Source organism: Netta rufina (genome assembly GCF_964035555.1).
Source record: "Netta rufina genome assembly, chromosome: 20".
Taxonomy (NCBI): Eukaryota; Metazoa; Chordata; class Aves; order Anseriformes; family Anatidae; genus Netta; species Netta rufina.
Genome location: NC_140144.1, coordinates 2,255,838 through 2,270,229, shown reverse-complemented (window position 1 = coordinate 2,270,229; position 14,392 = coordinate 2,255,838). Strand labels below are relative to the sequence as shown.

The 14,392-nt window shown below is 55.7% G+C and overlaps 1 protein-coding gene across 1 annotated transcript in view; it reads left to right on the top strand.

Moving 5' to 3' along the window:
• Positions 1-5,154: 5,154 nt before the first annotated feature.
• The window catches only part of RGS3 (regulator of G protein signaling 3), a gene marked incomplete at its 5' end in the record, with an annotated part of 73,135 nt that continues 63,897 nt past the window's right edge, over positions 5,155-14,392 (top strand). Inside the window, 4 exons of the mRNA XM_084298895.1 lie at positions 5,155-5,239; positions 11,120-11,170; positions 12,708-12,766; positions 13,428-13,522. Coding sequence (XP_084155021.1) covers positions 5,155-5,239; positions 11,120-11,170; positions 12,708-12,766; positions 13,428-13,522 — 290 coding nt within the window. The remainder of the gene's footprint in view (positions 5,240-11,119; positions 11,171-12,707; positions 12,767-13,427; positions 13,523-14,392) is intronic.

Below are 14,392 nucleotides of genomic sequence, written 5' to 3'. Positions count from 1 at the left end.
TTGAGCCTGCTGGGTTTGAGAATTAGGACTGACTTTTGCAGCTGATGAACCCCAATCCCTTTGGATTTGTGGGGCCCCTATGGCTTTGAACCCTCAGAGTCCCACAGGGACTCTTCACCTCTTCTGTTATTTTGTTTGGATGGGAAAAAAATCTCTGTAATGGGATTCTTTTACCCAAATCTGTGAGACTGGCTGCTTTAGAGAAACTGCATTTATTTTTTACTGTCCTGTTTGTCTTTCCTTTGGCCTTTTAACAGCATTATGCAATAAATACAGGGAGAGGGGAGACTTTGTGTGAGCCTGGGGAGCTCCTAGGAGACAGGATGGCCCCGTGAGACACCTCCAGCTGCGTATGGCCATGTGCCAGGGATTGCTGCAGGCTTGGCGGTGCTGGAGAGGAGCAAAGCAAACTGTGGTCTTAGTGCTGCCGTGGGGATGTGAAGTAGGCAAGGACAGGATGAAGCTGGGGCTAATGCACACTTTGCTTCTGTTAACAGAGATTCAGGGAGATTGCTGGGGCTGTGGAATGAATCCCTTGCTTGTTTCCCCACTGGGACTGCTTGGTGTTGTGTGTTCTGTGGGTTGAGGTGTGTTGTGCTGGTCACTGATAGCGAAACATGCAATCCCAGGTGTGTCTTTAATTTGTTTTTTTTCTTCAAAGGACTAGTGCATTTGTTGGGATAAATTCTTAATTTGGATGGTTGGCAGATGGAGATCACCAGGGATGTCAGCAAATGGGTTCAGCTGAACAAAACGAGGGGAAGAGTTTTTGATAAGCGTGAAGGGAGACATGTTCTGAAGTGCCTGTTTCCCTTAGAAATTGCTCTGTATCCCTGAGCAGTGCCCGTCCCACCTGCCTGCTGGTTCCTGATTGCCCAGGACAGAGCCTTGACACCATTTACCTATGAACTGGTGTGTGGTGCCCCAGCATCAACAAGGCTTCGGGGGGATGCGGTGAGGGATGGATGCTGGGGGTGGTGGCAGGGTCCTTCTTCAACCCTCCTGTCCCGGGGTTGACAGCAGCTCTGACTGTGACCCAATGCAATTGGGAGGCTGTCTTCTGGGGACCTCCATCTGCAACCTTGCTGTTAGAGCTGTAAGAAAGGGGCTTTGAGCCGTCGCGAGGTCTGTCTGCACCCCCTGGGGCTGGGATGATGAGGAGTCCCCAGACCCTCCCTGTGGGGAGGAAGGGAGAGCTCCTGTAATGCTCCGTAACATTGAGACATCTGACTTGGCTCCTTTCCCACGTAGTGCCTGTGAGGACTGAAGGGGTTCATCCCCCCAGCTTGTCTGTTTTAATCCCTGCCCATGCAAAGCAGCCATGCCAGATGTGGGAATCCAGGTACTTGTTAGGGCGGAGGTGCTTTTATCGCTGAGCCCCAAGAGCTGGGTCAGGTCTTTCTCCACCTGCATCCACCGCGCTTCACCAGACCTGGCCCAGGTCCGAGCTCGGTGCTTCGGGTGCCTGTAGGAGAGGCAGGAGCCAACAGTGCCAGCTCCACCATGTGTCCCCAGGTCACAGGGTCCTGAAGGACTGGGGAGCTCCAGAGGCTGCAGGTATCACAGGGAGCTGTGGGGCCTCCAGGTGGCCAAAGGAGTTAGGTTGGTGGCCCAGGCTGCATGGCCTGGACCAGTGTCACCGGGCTGCACCTCCTGCTCCCCTCACTTACATCTGACAGCATCAGCCTCACTGGGAAACAGGGATCTGGCTTTCCTCTGTGCTCACATCCTGCAGTGTCGTGGGACAGGACAGGTGTGTGGGAGCTGCAGAGAAACCATGGAGGATGTGGGAGCTCCTGGTGCTGTGGCTCCGCCTGTCCCACGGGGTTTCTGCTTGCTGAAATAACCTCTGCCACTTGTGCACCCTCTGCATTTTAAGTAGGGCAGCAACTAAAGAAGAAAACACATCTGTTTAGGGTCCTCCTCTTCATCCCACTCTAATATCTGGGTCCCTGTGGAGGGGACAGATCTGGAGCCTGCTGGGCTCCCAGGCATTGCTGTAGTGAGGCTGGGCAGCAGGAGGGCTGCTCAGGTGCCGTGGTGTGCTGTGCTGTGCTGTGCCATGCCAGCAGATCTGTGGATGGTGCCTGGTGCCTCTGCCTCTGTCAGAGGGGATGGATGTGGATCCCTGAGCAGGTCAGTGGCTCCCACGCAGCCCGTGGCTCATGCTGCTGCGTGCAGAAGGGATAAGGAGGCACCTGGCCCCCTCCTGCTGAGGGGCAGGAGCTCTGCATGGGAGCTGCCTGCAGAAAGTCCAGGACCTTGCAGGCTCTAAATATTTTAGGAGGCCAGTAAAGCAGTGGGTGGTGTTAACTGGCTGCTCGGCCAGGCGCCTTCTCAAGGCCCAAGTAGATTGCCAAGGTTTGGGCTGAGCGCTGCGGGGGGCAGGCAGCCCAAACGGGGCCGAGCTTTGTCTGAGGCCTTTGGAGACTCCGGGCAGTTATCTGTCTCCTCCTGATGCCCAAAGGGGCTGTGATTTATGGCAGTGGTACAATAGGTGTCTGTCGGCAATGATAAATTGGGCTGTCCAGAGAGCATCCCTCCCTTCTTTCCTCCTTTGCTCACTCTGTTCCTTCTGTTGCTTTTCCTGCAGTTTCAGACAGTTTTACTGGTGTAAATCCAGCTGGACCTGCCCAGAACCCCTGCCAGAGAATGCCAAACTTTGAGGGAAAAGCTTTCCTAGCAAGCAAGCAGCCTTTCCAATTCGACTACTTCCCCATGCCAGGATGCTGTGCCGAGCGCACATCTGTGAAGATGCAGCTGGGGGCGTTTGGGGGCCCAGAAGGCATCGTGCTGTGCACTAGGCGCTGTGTGTCCTGCTGTGCTCGCTGCTCCCAGCGCCTCCGCCTGCTTGCGGGGTGCCAGCAGTGCTGTGTGGCTCCCCGCGATGCTGCTCCTTGGCTGCCTGCCTCGGGTCCGCAGGGAGGGGTTTTGTGCGGTCAGTAAATTGGCTGATTTCCTTAGTGGGAAATCCAGTGAGTTTTGGAGAGCCGCTGTCCCAGCCAGGCCATGTCAGGGGGCTGAGCAGCACACCCTGGCTCCAGTGGGGTTTCGATTTTGTATTGAGATCACAGATCAGGATCTTCTTCTTTTATGGATGGTGTAGGGGGGCATGGCTCCATCATGAGACAAGGGGTGCTGCCGTGCCCCCTTGCCCTGGTGGGGGAATTAACCTGTGCCTCTGCAGCTCAGGACATCCCATGGGACGTTAGCACTGCCTCTGCGTAAGGGCAGTGTAAGATGGTTGTGCTGCACTAATCCCGTGCTGCTCAAATCTGTGGGAGACACATAGGTGGATATTTGTGACTTCGAGTAGTTAAACTGGGCTTGTGGTGGTTCCTCTGCTGTGAGCTGCGTTTGGGAGGTACCTCACTGTCAAGTCTCCCATTTCTGGGTCTTTGCCCTTCGGTGGTGTGATGGCTGTGACCAAGGAGGGGCAGGCTGGGGCTGCTGTGCCATCTGCAGGGTGCTGGCCACAAGCAAACCCCTCAATGCCTCCCTGCTGCTTGGAGCCTGAGCTCTTCAGCAGGTTGTGGGCTGGGTGCTGGGTCCAAGCTGGCACCTTGTAAAGCTGTCCTGAACACCAAGCGGTGTTGTGGCAGCATCTCTAGCATCCTGGAGAGTTGCCCGTGGGCTAATAAAGCCTGATGGGGCCAGTAGCCTGTTTTAAATACAATTGAAGGTAACAATTGACCAAATTGGCCAAAGAGGCTTTGGCGTTGACCAAATGTGTCAAATGACCACTTGGTGCATGGCATGGTGATGGCTGAGGCTGCAGCTGAGATGTGCACGATTCCCTCTGAGCACGGAGCTCTGCTCTGGTGCAGCACTGGCTGTGGCATATCGCTGTCTCTCCTCTCCATCCTTCCTGGGCAGGGGGTGATGGTGTGGGAGGGGGACAGCGCTGCCAGGGCAGGAGCTGGCCAGGGGAAGCTCGGCACTGACCTGGCAGCGTGGTGTCCTGGAGAAGGCTGGGGGCAAGGCGGGCACACCCTTGTGGCTGTTAAAACGAGGCGTACTGCAGAGCTCTGATGTCCCCTGTGTCCCTGCTCCGTGTCCTGGCCCTACCTGTTCCCATCTCCTCTTTTCTCTGGCAGGGACGGGGCAGAGCCCCTGGATGCTGGGGCCAGAGCACGTGGCAGCACTGCTGGAGGGGCGACGTGGGGCTGCACCATCCTCCCCACGGAGGCAGAGGGGGCCGTCAAGGGGCAGGAGGAAGATCAGCCACGCACGGGTGAAAGGGAAAGGTAAGTGATGGGGCTGTGAGTGCTGGCTGGGAGCATGGGGAGGAGGGCAGGGTGCGTGTGTCCAGTGTCCCGGACAGTGCAGGAGATGGTGTCTGGCCTGCTGGAGATTGCCCCCCACTGTGGGTCCTGCACTGTGGGAGCAGGGCTGCGTGGAGCTGTGGATGGGAAGCAGAGAGCTCTGGGCCAGCCCAGGCACCAGGGAGAGGTTTTGCTCAGAGAAACCACCTCCACCTTTTCTCCGCACACTGCAGAGCTTGTGCCCACCTCTGGGTGCCTCCCAGTAAGCTGTGGCACAGTGCCTGCAACTGGTGGGTGCATTGCCAGCCCGCAGGGGCTGGGAAGGGCTGCTCTGGGGTCTGCAGACCTGTCCCCTGCAGGGCTGTGTGCCTCTTTCCCTGTGACATGAGAGCCACGCACATAACCCCTGCCCTGCCACCCCTTCCCCCCTTGATTAACCCCCCAGAGCTGAATCCTCCTGCACCCCTTCCTTGCCTGCAGAAATTTCCCCGGGGAGCTGTGCATGCCGCTGCCCTGAGCTCACGCTCGCCAGCCCGATGGCAACCAGCAGAATTACAGCCCGGCACAGCGAGCGGGAGAAGAAACACTGCAAGGTTTTCCCTTTTCCCAGCAGTTTGTTCTCGGCGCGTTGGCCGTGGCTGGCCGGGGAGCGCAGAGGCTGCCCGCAGCCCAGCGCTGGGGCCGGGGCCTGTTTGCTCACCCAGGTGCGGTCTCCATTCAAATCCGCGGGGCCAATGGGAACCGCGCCGCTCAAACGCCCGGCGGTTGGACCGCGTCCTTTGGAAACCCGGCTGCACGCCCGCCTGGCCCTCCTGGCTGAAACGGCCGCACGGCTTTCCCAGGCGAGGCGGGGGGGCTCCAACCGCTGGCTAATTAGAGGTGTCCTGCCATGGAGCCCGGCAATGTCCGCAGGGTCTCGCTCTGCACCCGCCGGGCTGAACCGCTGGGAGCTTCCTTCTACCTCAGCACCTTTGGTAAGCGGGGAGCCCCCGGGGTGCTTGTGGTGCAGGGGGTGCGCACGGTGCCAGGGGGCTGTGGCTGTGACCCTGGGTGGCACGGCACGGGGAGCCGCAGCAGCCCATGGCCAAAGCCCCTGTGGCTGTAGGAATGGCAGGCGCTGCTCCCCGAAGGCGTTAACGCTGAGCAGCCCGCTCACTTCTGCCTCGCTGAGCTGCAATAATGCGTGGCTCGATCAAGCAGGCACGGCAGGCAGTGCCCTGAAGCCAGGCTGCAGCCGCCGAGCAGGTGCTGAATACCCGGGTCAGCTTTGCTAAGCTGGGATTGCTATGTGGGGCCGGCCAGAGCCGTCACAGAGCCCCTATTTCCTTCCTTGCTATGTGTGGATGTTTCTGTGGCCGTCCCGGTGCTGCTGCGTGGGCTTGAAGAAGCCCGTGAGCCCTGTACAGCCACCCTGAGCGGGTGACCGCGGCAGCAGGTGTCACGGCCTTTTCTCGTGGTGTGTGGCAGCTTGTCTGAGAAGGAATTTGGTTGCCCTACACCACCTTCTAAAGCAGAAGTTTTCTTTCAGAGCTTCTGCTTGTTTTTGTAGATGAGCGGTGCAGGCAGTCACGTGAAAGAGGCCGTGGGATCGTGGGGAAGATTATGCGAGAGGAGCAGGGCATCCCTTGGGCAGCCAGGGCTGCTGCTCCTTCCCCTTTTGGCTTTTATGCATCAAACGGCTCAGGACAGCATGGAAGCTGAAATCCTCTTGTTTGTGAGCCAAAGACTTTATCCATGCCCAATCTTGTGAGTTTTGTGGTGCCTTTTGCACCTGTAACTGAGCTGGGCCCAAGCATCGTCTTTGCAGCCACAGCTCCCTTTGCAGGCTGACCAGGTGTGGCGAGATGTGCTGCAAGCAGCAGCACCCAGGCACAGCAGGGCCAGCGCAGCCCCACTGTGTGGGTCACTGAGGTCACTTCAAAAGGGCTGGTGCCAGGCCCTGAGGCCTTGTGGTGCTCTGCCTTGTGCCCATGGGGACCTCCCGCACAGACACTGCTTTCCCCTGCTGAGAATGCCCCCTTTTGGGTAGGAGCACCCTGCACGTGTCCTGTGGTTCTCATCTGTCCTGGCCTAGGCAACAACTGCATTTTCCCTCAATGAAACCAGAAAACTACTTTAAGGAGCAGAAACCTCATTTTTCCATTCACCAGAGATGATCAGCAAGGACGAGATTTTCCCTCCTGCTGAATCTGCTCCAGACAGATGCCATTAGTGTGTGCCCTCCTTTAGCGCAGCAAACTTCTCTCACGGTTGGGAACTTGTTCAGTTACCAGCTCTGCTTGTTCCTACCTGCTTTATCCTTCTCCTTGTGCCAGCTTTGTTCTTCAGCTTGAATTGCCTCTTTCCCAGCTCCTGGGGGCCAGAAGGACGGATGCTGGGTGCCCTCTTAGCAGCGGTGCTGCGAGCCTGGCTGAGCCCCGCTCCCTGTGATGGGGCGTGCAGCCAGGAGCTGCAGGTGGGTCCTGATGTTGGCTGAGCTGCCTGCTCTTTCCCCTTCCTGTGGCTTTTCACTGCACCTATTTTTATTTATATTAACCTTATTGATCCAGGCGACTTGGGTGAGCTGTGCTGGGCCCCCTTGCTAAAACTGTTTCCCTTGGCTTATCTTCGGGGTGTACTGAAAAAGGTAAACCAGGGGAAAATCTTTTTCTGACCTTTTCCTTTTGGTGAGTGGTGGAAATGCAGTCTAAGAGCTTGCCTAGACAGGGGTTGTGTTTCTGCTTACCCAGTCCTGGAGGAAGGTTACTGCTCTGTGCATCCCAGAAAATGTGACTGCTGCCACGAGGCCGGTCTGTCCAAGTGCACGAGTTGGTGCAGCAAATCCCCTCCACCAGCTCAGGCTGGACTGGCTTCTTCAACAGCAGCTTTGCTTTCCCATCCTGGCCCCATAGAACCACCAGAATTGCTGCAAACCCAGGAGTGCTTCCCCTGCGTGAGTGGGCTGTGACACCCTTGGGGTAAGGCAGGCTGGCTGGGGCACGTGCGTAGAGTGTGTGATTTGCCCTTTGTGGCTTTAGAGATGCTTGGTAGCAAAAGCATTGAAAGAAATGTTTCCTGCCCCTCATGGGAAGGAGAGGACCTTTCCCGTTGATAGTCCCACATCCTGTCCTACTGCGGGCCAATTTTTGGCACTTCTGGTGAAGGCAAAACTGCTCATTTTCTCCCTGCTCTCTTCTATTTGGTGCTGGTGTCACCAGCAATAGAGGGGCCACAGGCACTGCCCCTGCACAGCTAAAACCAGCAGTAGCAGCAGCAGCACATGCGATGCCTGAGGCTGTGGTCCCATCGGACCCAATCCCTTGTTCCATGGCCCCGGGGACTGCCCCCAGAGCTGAGCAGCCCCAGCCACTCTCAGGCCAGGGCTGGGCATAGGAGCTTCCTCCCCCCGAATTACCCAGCACAAAAGCTTCCTTTCTCCTCCCCAGGGCTTATTCATTACTGGCCTGACTCCTTGTCATGCTTGGTTAGGCAGAGCGTTCTGCTTTTGCGCTGCAGTGGTTGTTAAATGCTAATAGAGGAACAGCGAGATGGTTCCCACCGCGCTGGAGATTTGGAGATAGCAGAAGAGTTAAAGTCTTAAAAGGCTGGGGTGGCTCAGGTGGCATGAAACTGGGGCAATATCCTCAGTGTCATAAATTGGTATTAGACAGAACTGCCTTGATTTACCCTACCTGGGAAGGTCTGTGTCCTGTCTTTACTTTCTCGCCTTGCTTTCACTTGCACATGTACACCGGCATACATTTCCACATGCACACATAGGTATGCACTCTCAAACACGTACACACACGTGATCTGGAGAGAGATTTGAAAATTTTCTGTTAACGTTCTTTTATTGTGTGAAAAATGAGGTACAAGTTCTGTTAATTGTTTCAGGTTAAACAATCGCATAAGATATCCCCACCCCAGTAAATGCACTCCTTCAGTGCGTCTTTTACAATTTTTTTTTTTTTTTAAGTTGAAATGATGTCTAGATGTGTGCAAATGATGTTTTCAAATTAGTTTTGTGTTTTTGTTTGTTTGTTTGTTTGGTATGCCAGGAAAAAGAAGTGTATCTGGGCTATTTTGCTTTGGACTAAATAAGATGTTGCACCAGAGATATTTTCCATCTGTTTGATTCTCCAGCAGTGTTTGAGAATGTTTAGTTTTGGGTTGGTCCAGAGCAATTACACAGATGTCAGACCCTGCATCACCCCCAAAATCTGCACCTTATACCCAGGCTGGTATGGTGGTGGGCAGCAGCTCCCTTGGAGCCCTTTCAGAAGCTGCTCGGGTTTCAGAGCCCGCTCCAACACCAGCAGTGTTTTGCCTAGAAAGCGCCGCCAGCTGAGCCTTTGTGCCAGTCTGGGTGCTGTGGGCAGGCTTCAGGGCTGATGCAGAGTTGATGGTGCATGGGAGTAAGGACGTGTAGGGGTGAGCTGGCAGAGCAGAGCTGCTGCCTGCAGACCCGAGCTCTTGCTCAGCCGGGGAGGGGGGGGGGTTGCGTGCGTGGCCCTCCCAGGCACTGGGGCTGTGACCGCTTGGCTGTTCAATGCTGGGAATCAGCTGCCTACGGACAGGTCCAGGCAGTGCCAAAAATCACAAATTGCAGCTCCAGATAAGAAGCGGGAGCTTGGGGATCTGGCATGGGTGTTGTGAAAGGCAGCAGGAACTGCAGGTTGGGTTTACAGCCGTGAAAGAGCTGGATTTTATTCTCAGCTCTGCTGAAGGGCCATCACCTGCATGCAGAGCAGGCTGTAGCAGTGTGTTCTCCAGGTATGGATGCTGTGCTTGCAGGTGGTGACTTTGTTGCCAGCCAAAGGTGTATCTGGGGTTCTCCTTTGTTGGTTTGTTCTTAAGAAACAATCCTCCTGTCTGGTCCTTGTGACTCTGCAGAAGGCTTTCTGGATTCAGAGGTCAGCCTGGGTCCTCCAGCCTTGGCAGTTAGGTTTCAGCTGTCCCTGTCCCTGGCAGACTTTGAGCTCTCTTCTGGTTTATTTCCCCACCTGCAGGGGGGCAGAAGTGCTCTCAGAAGTGCTCTCCCTCTGCCCTCACCAAGATCTGCACCCTTGGCCTGCTACCACCAAGGGCAGGCATGGCTGCCCTGGCCTCGGCCCTGCCAACCCCCTTTGCATTTTTATCCTGGGTTCCGACCTGCTGCTCCCCTCCAAGGGAGAAGGGAGGCAGTCCCACAGGAGGGAGGAGGGCCGCTGTGTGCTGTGTGTCTCACTTGGCCCTGTATCTTGCTGGTGGGTTGGAAGCACAATCTCCTCCCTGCTCTGGTCTCCAAGCCCTGCAGAAATGCAGTGTAAAACTTCCTTCTTTTTGTCATCCATGGCCAGAGGTGCTTGGTGGGTGTCTGATTTGGCCCCTGCTTGCTCTCCCCACCCCTCTGCACAGCGTCAGGCACTGCTGTGTGACTCCTGCCACAGACTCAGTCCCAGCTGTGGTGGCTTTAGCAGGTTGGGTAGGTCCCGATGGTCCAATGGGGGCCGTCTCCGTGGTTTGCTCCCTAACTTCCATCTTTTAGTCAGTCCGATTCTGCTCCTGGTGCAGACCCTCAGAGCCCAGGGTCAGCTTTTTAGAAACTGTGTTGGACCTGGAAAGCAAGCCCGTGGCTTTGGTGTTGTGGTGGTCACATCTCACCCCCAGGCTGCTGGAGCCGTCCTGCCTGTGGTCTCTTGGCTGATCCGCTCTGCTGACGGTGATGACAGGCACCGGGCCCACAACCTGGTGGGGGTTTGCGGCCGAGCCAGGGCACTGGGGCGAGGGGGATCTCCATCCAGTCCTGCTGCAAAGTCACGTTGTGTTCTTGTAGCTCCTCGAGGCTCTCCCCGACCCAAACTCCCTGATCAAAAGCCCTGGGCTGCAGGACGGTGCGGTGCTGCTTGGCCTGGGGTTGGCAGCTGCTGGCCTCGTTGGCCTCCTGACAACTATTCTGTGTCAAAACACGTCCGAAACCATTCTTGTTTAATCCTAGATTAAAGCAGGCATTGACTCCTGGTTTTAGGAGATTACCTGTCTGCTACCAGCCCCAGCTGGCTGGGATCCCCAGGGAATGCAGCCCCGTGGGGAGGCTGCGGGGTGGGTGCCCTCCCCATGCTTTGCTGCCTGGCGGCTGGGCTTGTGCTGCGAGCTGTGTTGTGCTGGCCCTTGTCACCACATCCTCTCTGCTCAACAGTACCCGTGATAATGAGCTGTTACTGGATGTGACAGCCACTGAAGGGCTTTTAAAGCTTCTCCATTTCCCCTGCACCAGCCGGGTGAGGCGTGCAGCAGGGCAAGTGGGGGGAGGTGTGTGAGGAGCGCGGTCCCGCAGCAGCGGAGGCATGAGACCGGGTTAGTGCCTTGGCTGACCCTGTGCAGGCATCTTCCTGCCACCAAAGGCACTGGTTGTCCTTGGCCTTCATCCAGGCCATCTGCAGCTTGGCCCACTGTCACCTCTGTGGAGGTGACAGCCCGGTGCCCGCACAGAAGCTCAGGACAGAGGCTCAGGGGAAGTTGAATGCAGGCGGGGGGAGAATTCGAGCACATGGCATCCATTGGCAAGGCTAAGCTCACCCTCTGCTAAATCAACTATTCACCTTGATGCTCTCCCTTCCTTTCTGCCATGGGCTTGTACCAGATGCTTGCAGTTTACTGTGTGCTGAGAAAAAGGTATTGAGTTTTTGTTAGAATGGTTTTTGCATCTGAAGGCATAAGTTTTTGGTAGCAGATGTTCTCACCTCTTTCCCCTGGCTCCCTGAGAAACGCCTTGTGCCCAGGGCAGAGCAGGATGGCTTTGGCCCTGCACAAGCCTTGGGGCTGTGAAGTCCCCATGCTGCTGAGCGCTGGTGTGAGCTCTGCCTCCCTCACTGTCTCCCCTCTTCTTCCTCCAGGCCAGCTGAAGCTGTCCATCGAGCTGCGGGGCCGGATCCTAGCACTGCACGGTGAGTGTCACCCTAGGGTGCATGGGGAGGTGGCCCCAGAGCCATGGGGGACTAGCGATGGGAGCAGCACTGCCATGCCTTGCCTTCAAGCTCTTTCAGACCTGGGGGATTTGTGGTGCCTGTTGGGAACAGCTCCACAGCACAGCAGTTCTTTGGTTTAGCGGCCAAACCAAAATTTCTGGAAATTTAATTTCCAGGTGACAACAGTGTGTTTTGTGTTCTGATTATATAAAGTTTTTATTTTGCTCTGTATGAAGAGATTAAAAGACAAAAAAAAAATAATTTGGAAGAGCAAATCTGAAATGTTTTGTCTCCTCTGAAGTGTCCTTTTTATTGGTCGAAAACATTGCCCAAAAATATTGGCAACAGCCCACCTTATGGGCAGCCTCACCCCTTCCTGCCTGTAATGAAATGGGGGCAGAGGATGGCTTGAGCCTGGTGGGGCCATGAGGACCAGCTGAGCCATGCTCAGCCCCTGTTCTTCTCCACTTGCTGCCCTTTTCCAGCTGTGCAGAGAAGCTTTGTAAAGCTTTCTTTGTAAAGAAACAACAGCAGGAAAATGTTTTTTGGCTCCCACAAACCCAGTTCTGGCACAGGCTTCACCCCAAATCCCTCCATCTGAGCAGCCTCAACATCGATGCAAGTCACTGTCTTATTTTGGATGTCATCCCCCAAAGTGGGGGACCAGAGCTGAGAAATGGTCGAGCAGAGGCAGAAGTGTGGCCCAAGGCCTGGGATCTGACATCCTGCCACATGCACTGGGTGCTCAGGGCAGTCAGTGTGTGCAGGAGGAGGTGGGTGACAGTGGAGTGATCCATCCTATTTCTTCATTCTCCACCCCAATGTATTTAACCCCAAAGCAGGTCTGTCTGGAGCAGAAGGCTCCTAGTGGAACCTGTCCTGGAGGAACCTTGCAAACTGCTTCAGAAGGCACCAGAGGGTCTTGCAGAGTCCTTTCCCCTTGTGCATGGGGCTTTCTGTCCGGATTACCATGTTTCTTAGGAACACATCTCTCTCCCTGACAAAGGCACTATTGCCTTGTTGGGGATATTAGGAGCGAGCTTACCTGGTAGCCTGTCCTGGGCTATCAGGGCTCTGCAGCTCAGATGTTGCCTCCAGCTGCATGCCTGGGAAGGGCAGGGCTCCCCACTGTTGGCAGCAGGATGGTGCTGACTCCCTGCTGGCATGGCTGCCTTGGGATGCAGCCCTTGGTATTTAACCTGATGGGGCGTTTGGCTCCAGGGCAGGGAGCACAGAGGTGTGTGAGGTCTGGCAAATGAAACACAACTTGCCACCTGGATGCTGAACTGAATCTGCTGCCATCCTCACCACAGATGCCAGTAGAGCACGGCTGTGTTAAAGAAAAAATACAGCACAATGCCTGCCTGTCTGTGGGTGCCTGGCGAGGCTGGGCTGTGGGGAGGTGTGCGGGGTCTGGCAGTGAGGGCAGGTTCAGCCCCGCAGAGCAGAGCGCTGCAGTGCAGGGAGATGCCTTCCCTGGTGCTTTGGGCCTTGACTGCCTCGTTTTCCTTTCCAGTCATGGAAGCAAAAGGTCTGCTGGGGAAGGAGTGTCGGCCGTGCAACTCCTATGTGAAGGTGGGTTCTGCTGGGGCTTTGTGCGGGGTGCTTCGTGCTCTCTTAGCGTTTTGGGGTTGGCTCCTCCCAGGCATGCTCTAAGCTGCCTTTCTCTTCTGTTTCCTACTTGGGCTTCTCTGTCCTGCTCTGGCTGAGCACCCGCTGTGTGCCAGGAGGTGGCTGGCCTCTCCCCAACCTCATGGGGTTTGTTGGCACAGCAGAGAAGGAAAGCAGAGTGCACCATGGTAAGGGCGGTGTTAGCCATTCGGTGCAAGAGCCTCGTGCTGGGTGACCGAGGGAGAAGTGCATAGCCAGCACTGCATGGCCCTGGGCTCTCCTGTGAGGGTGCTCCCACCACAGGGCACACAGTGCATGGAGCATCTGCCCTGCGTGGGGGCTGTGGGTCGGAGAGCAGCCAGCAGGATCCACTCACATCTGCCCCTGATTTTCTGCTATTCTCCTTCCCCTGCACTCTCAGGAGTTTTGTAGTGCAATAGCTTGGCATACATAGGGTAGAGTAATCTAAACCACCTGTTAGCATGGGCTCAGTTGGATCTGTGAGACTTAGCCACCCGTAGAAGTGGCTGTGCCATCTCCTGCCACCATAGGGGCAGGGCTGCCAGCTGCGTGCCGGGTGCCTGCTTTGAGATGGCTGATGTGCTGCTTGTTTCCTTACGTAAAGATGTCGATCGTGCCAGATGCTGACTGGAAATGCAGGCAGAAGACGAAGACTGTGCCAGACAGCAAAAATCCCATCTTCCACGAGCACTTTCTTTTGTGAGTATGACGGGGCAGCTGCAGCCCTGGGTCATTGCTCAGCTCTGTTCCCACTGAGCAGTGGGGGACCCGCGTGGCTGCTGTCCTGGGCACCCTCGCAATGCCAAGAAGCTGTGTTTGCTTTTGCATTATGATCTGTAATAAACATGCATCATGCATGAGCAGGTCTGCTGCAGAGATGAGGAGTGACAGATGTTATTCTGCTGTTTTTTATAGCTGAAATGCCTTGAGCTTTTGGGCAGAGCTTTGTGGAGGCTCATAAAGCTGTCAGCACACAGCATGGCAGTGGCACTCCTGCACGGTCGGACTTTTCTTGGTGGGCAGGATTTGGGCAAACACACTCCATTTCCTAGACTTTACACCTCTGCAATAGTATGGGCACTGGTACGAAGGAAGAAGGTAAAAGGATTTACTATAGCTAAAGCATGTTTCTGCATGGGAAAGGAGCTGTATGACACGTAACGTTTCGGTAGAGCTTGTTATTGCTAGTGGACCAGTCTGTCAGTCCTCTGTCCTAGTGCAACATTTAATCTGGGTCAGGACAGTTATTTCAGAGCATGAACTGTTCCTTGTACTTGCTTTTCAATGGTGGATGTGTGTCTTTCTGCATGACACATTTTTTCTCCTTAAACCACCTGAGCAATGTCCCCAGCACCTGCCCGGAGGAGGTCACACCCCTTTGTGGCTGTTTTTCCAGGAATGACTAAATCAGGGCAGCAGTGGCTCATGTGGGGAGATTGCCACCTGGGGGGATGCTGCAGTGCTCTGTGCAGGGAGCAGAGGAGAAGACCTGGCTCTGAGGGTGCCACGAACACGAGGGCAGCCCTTGCTGAGTGCTCTGGGGCGGAGCAGTGCTCACAGGCTGTCCCC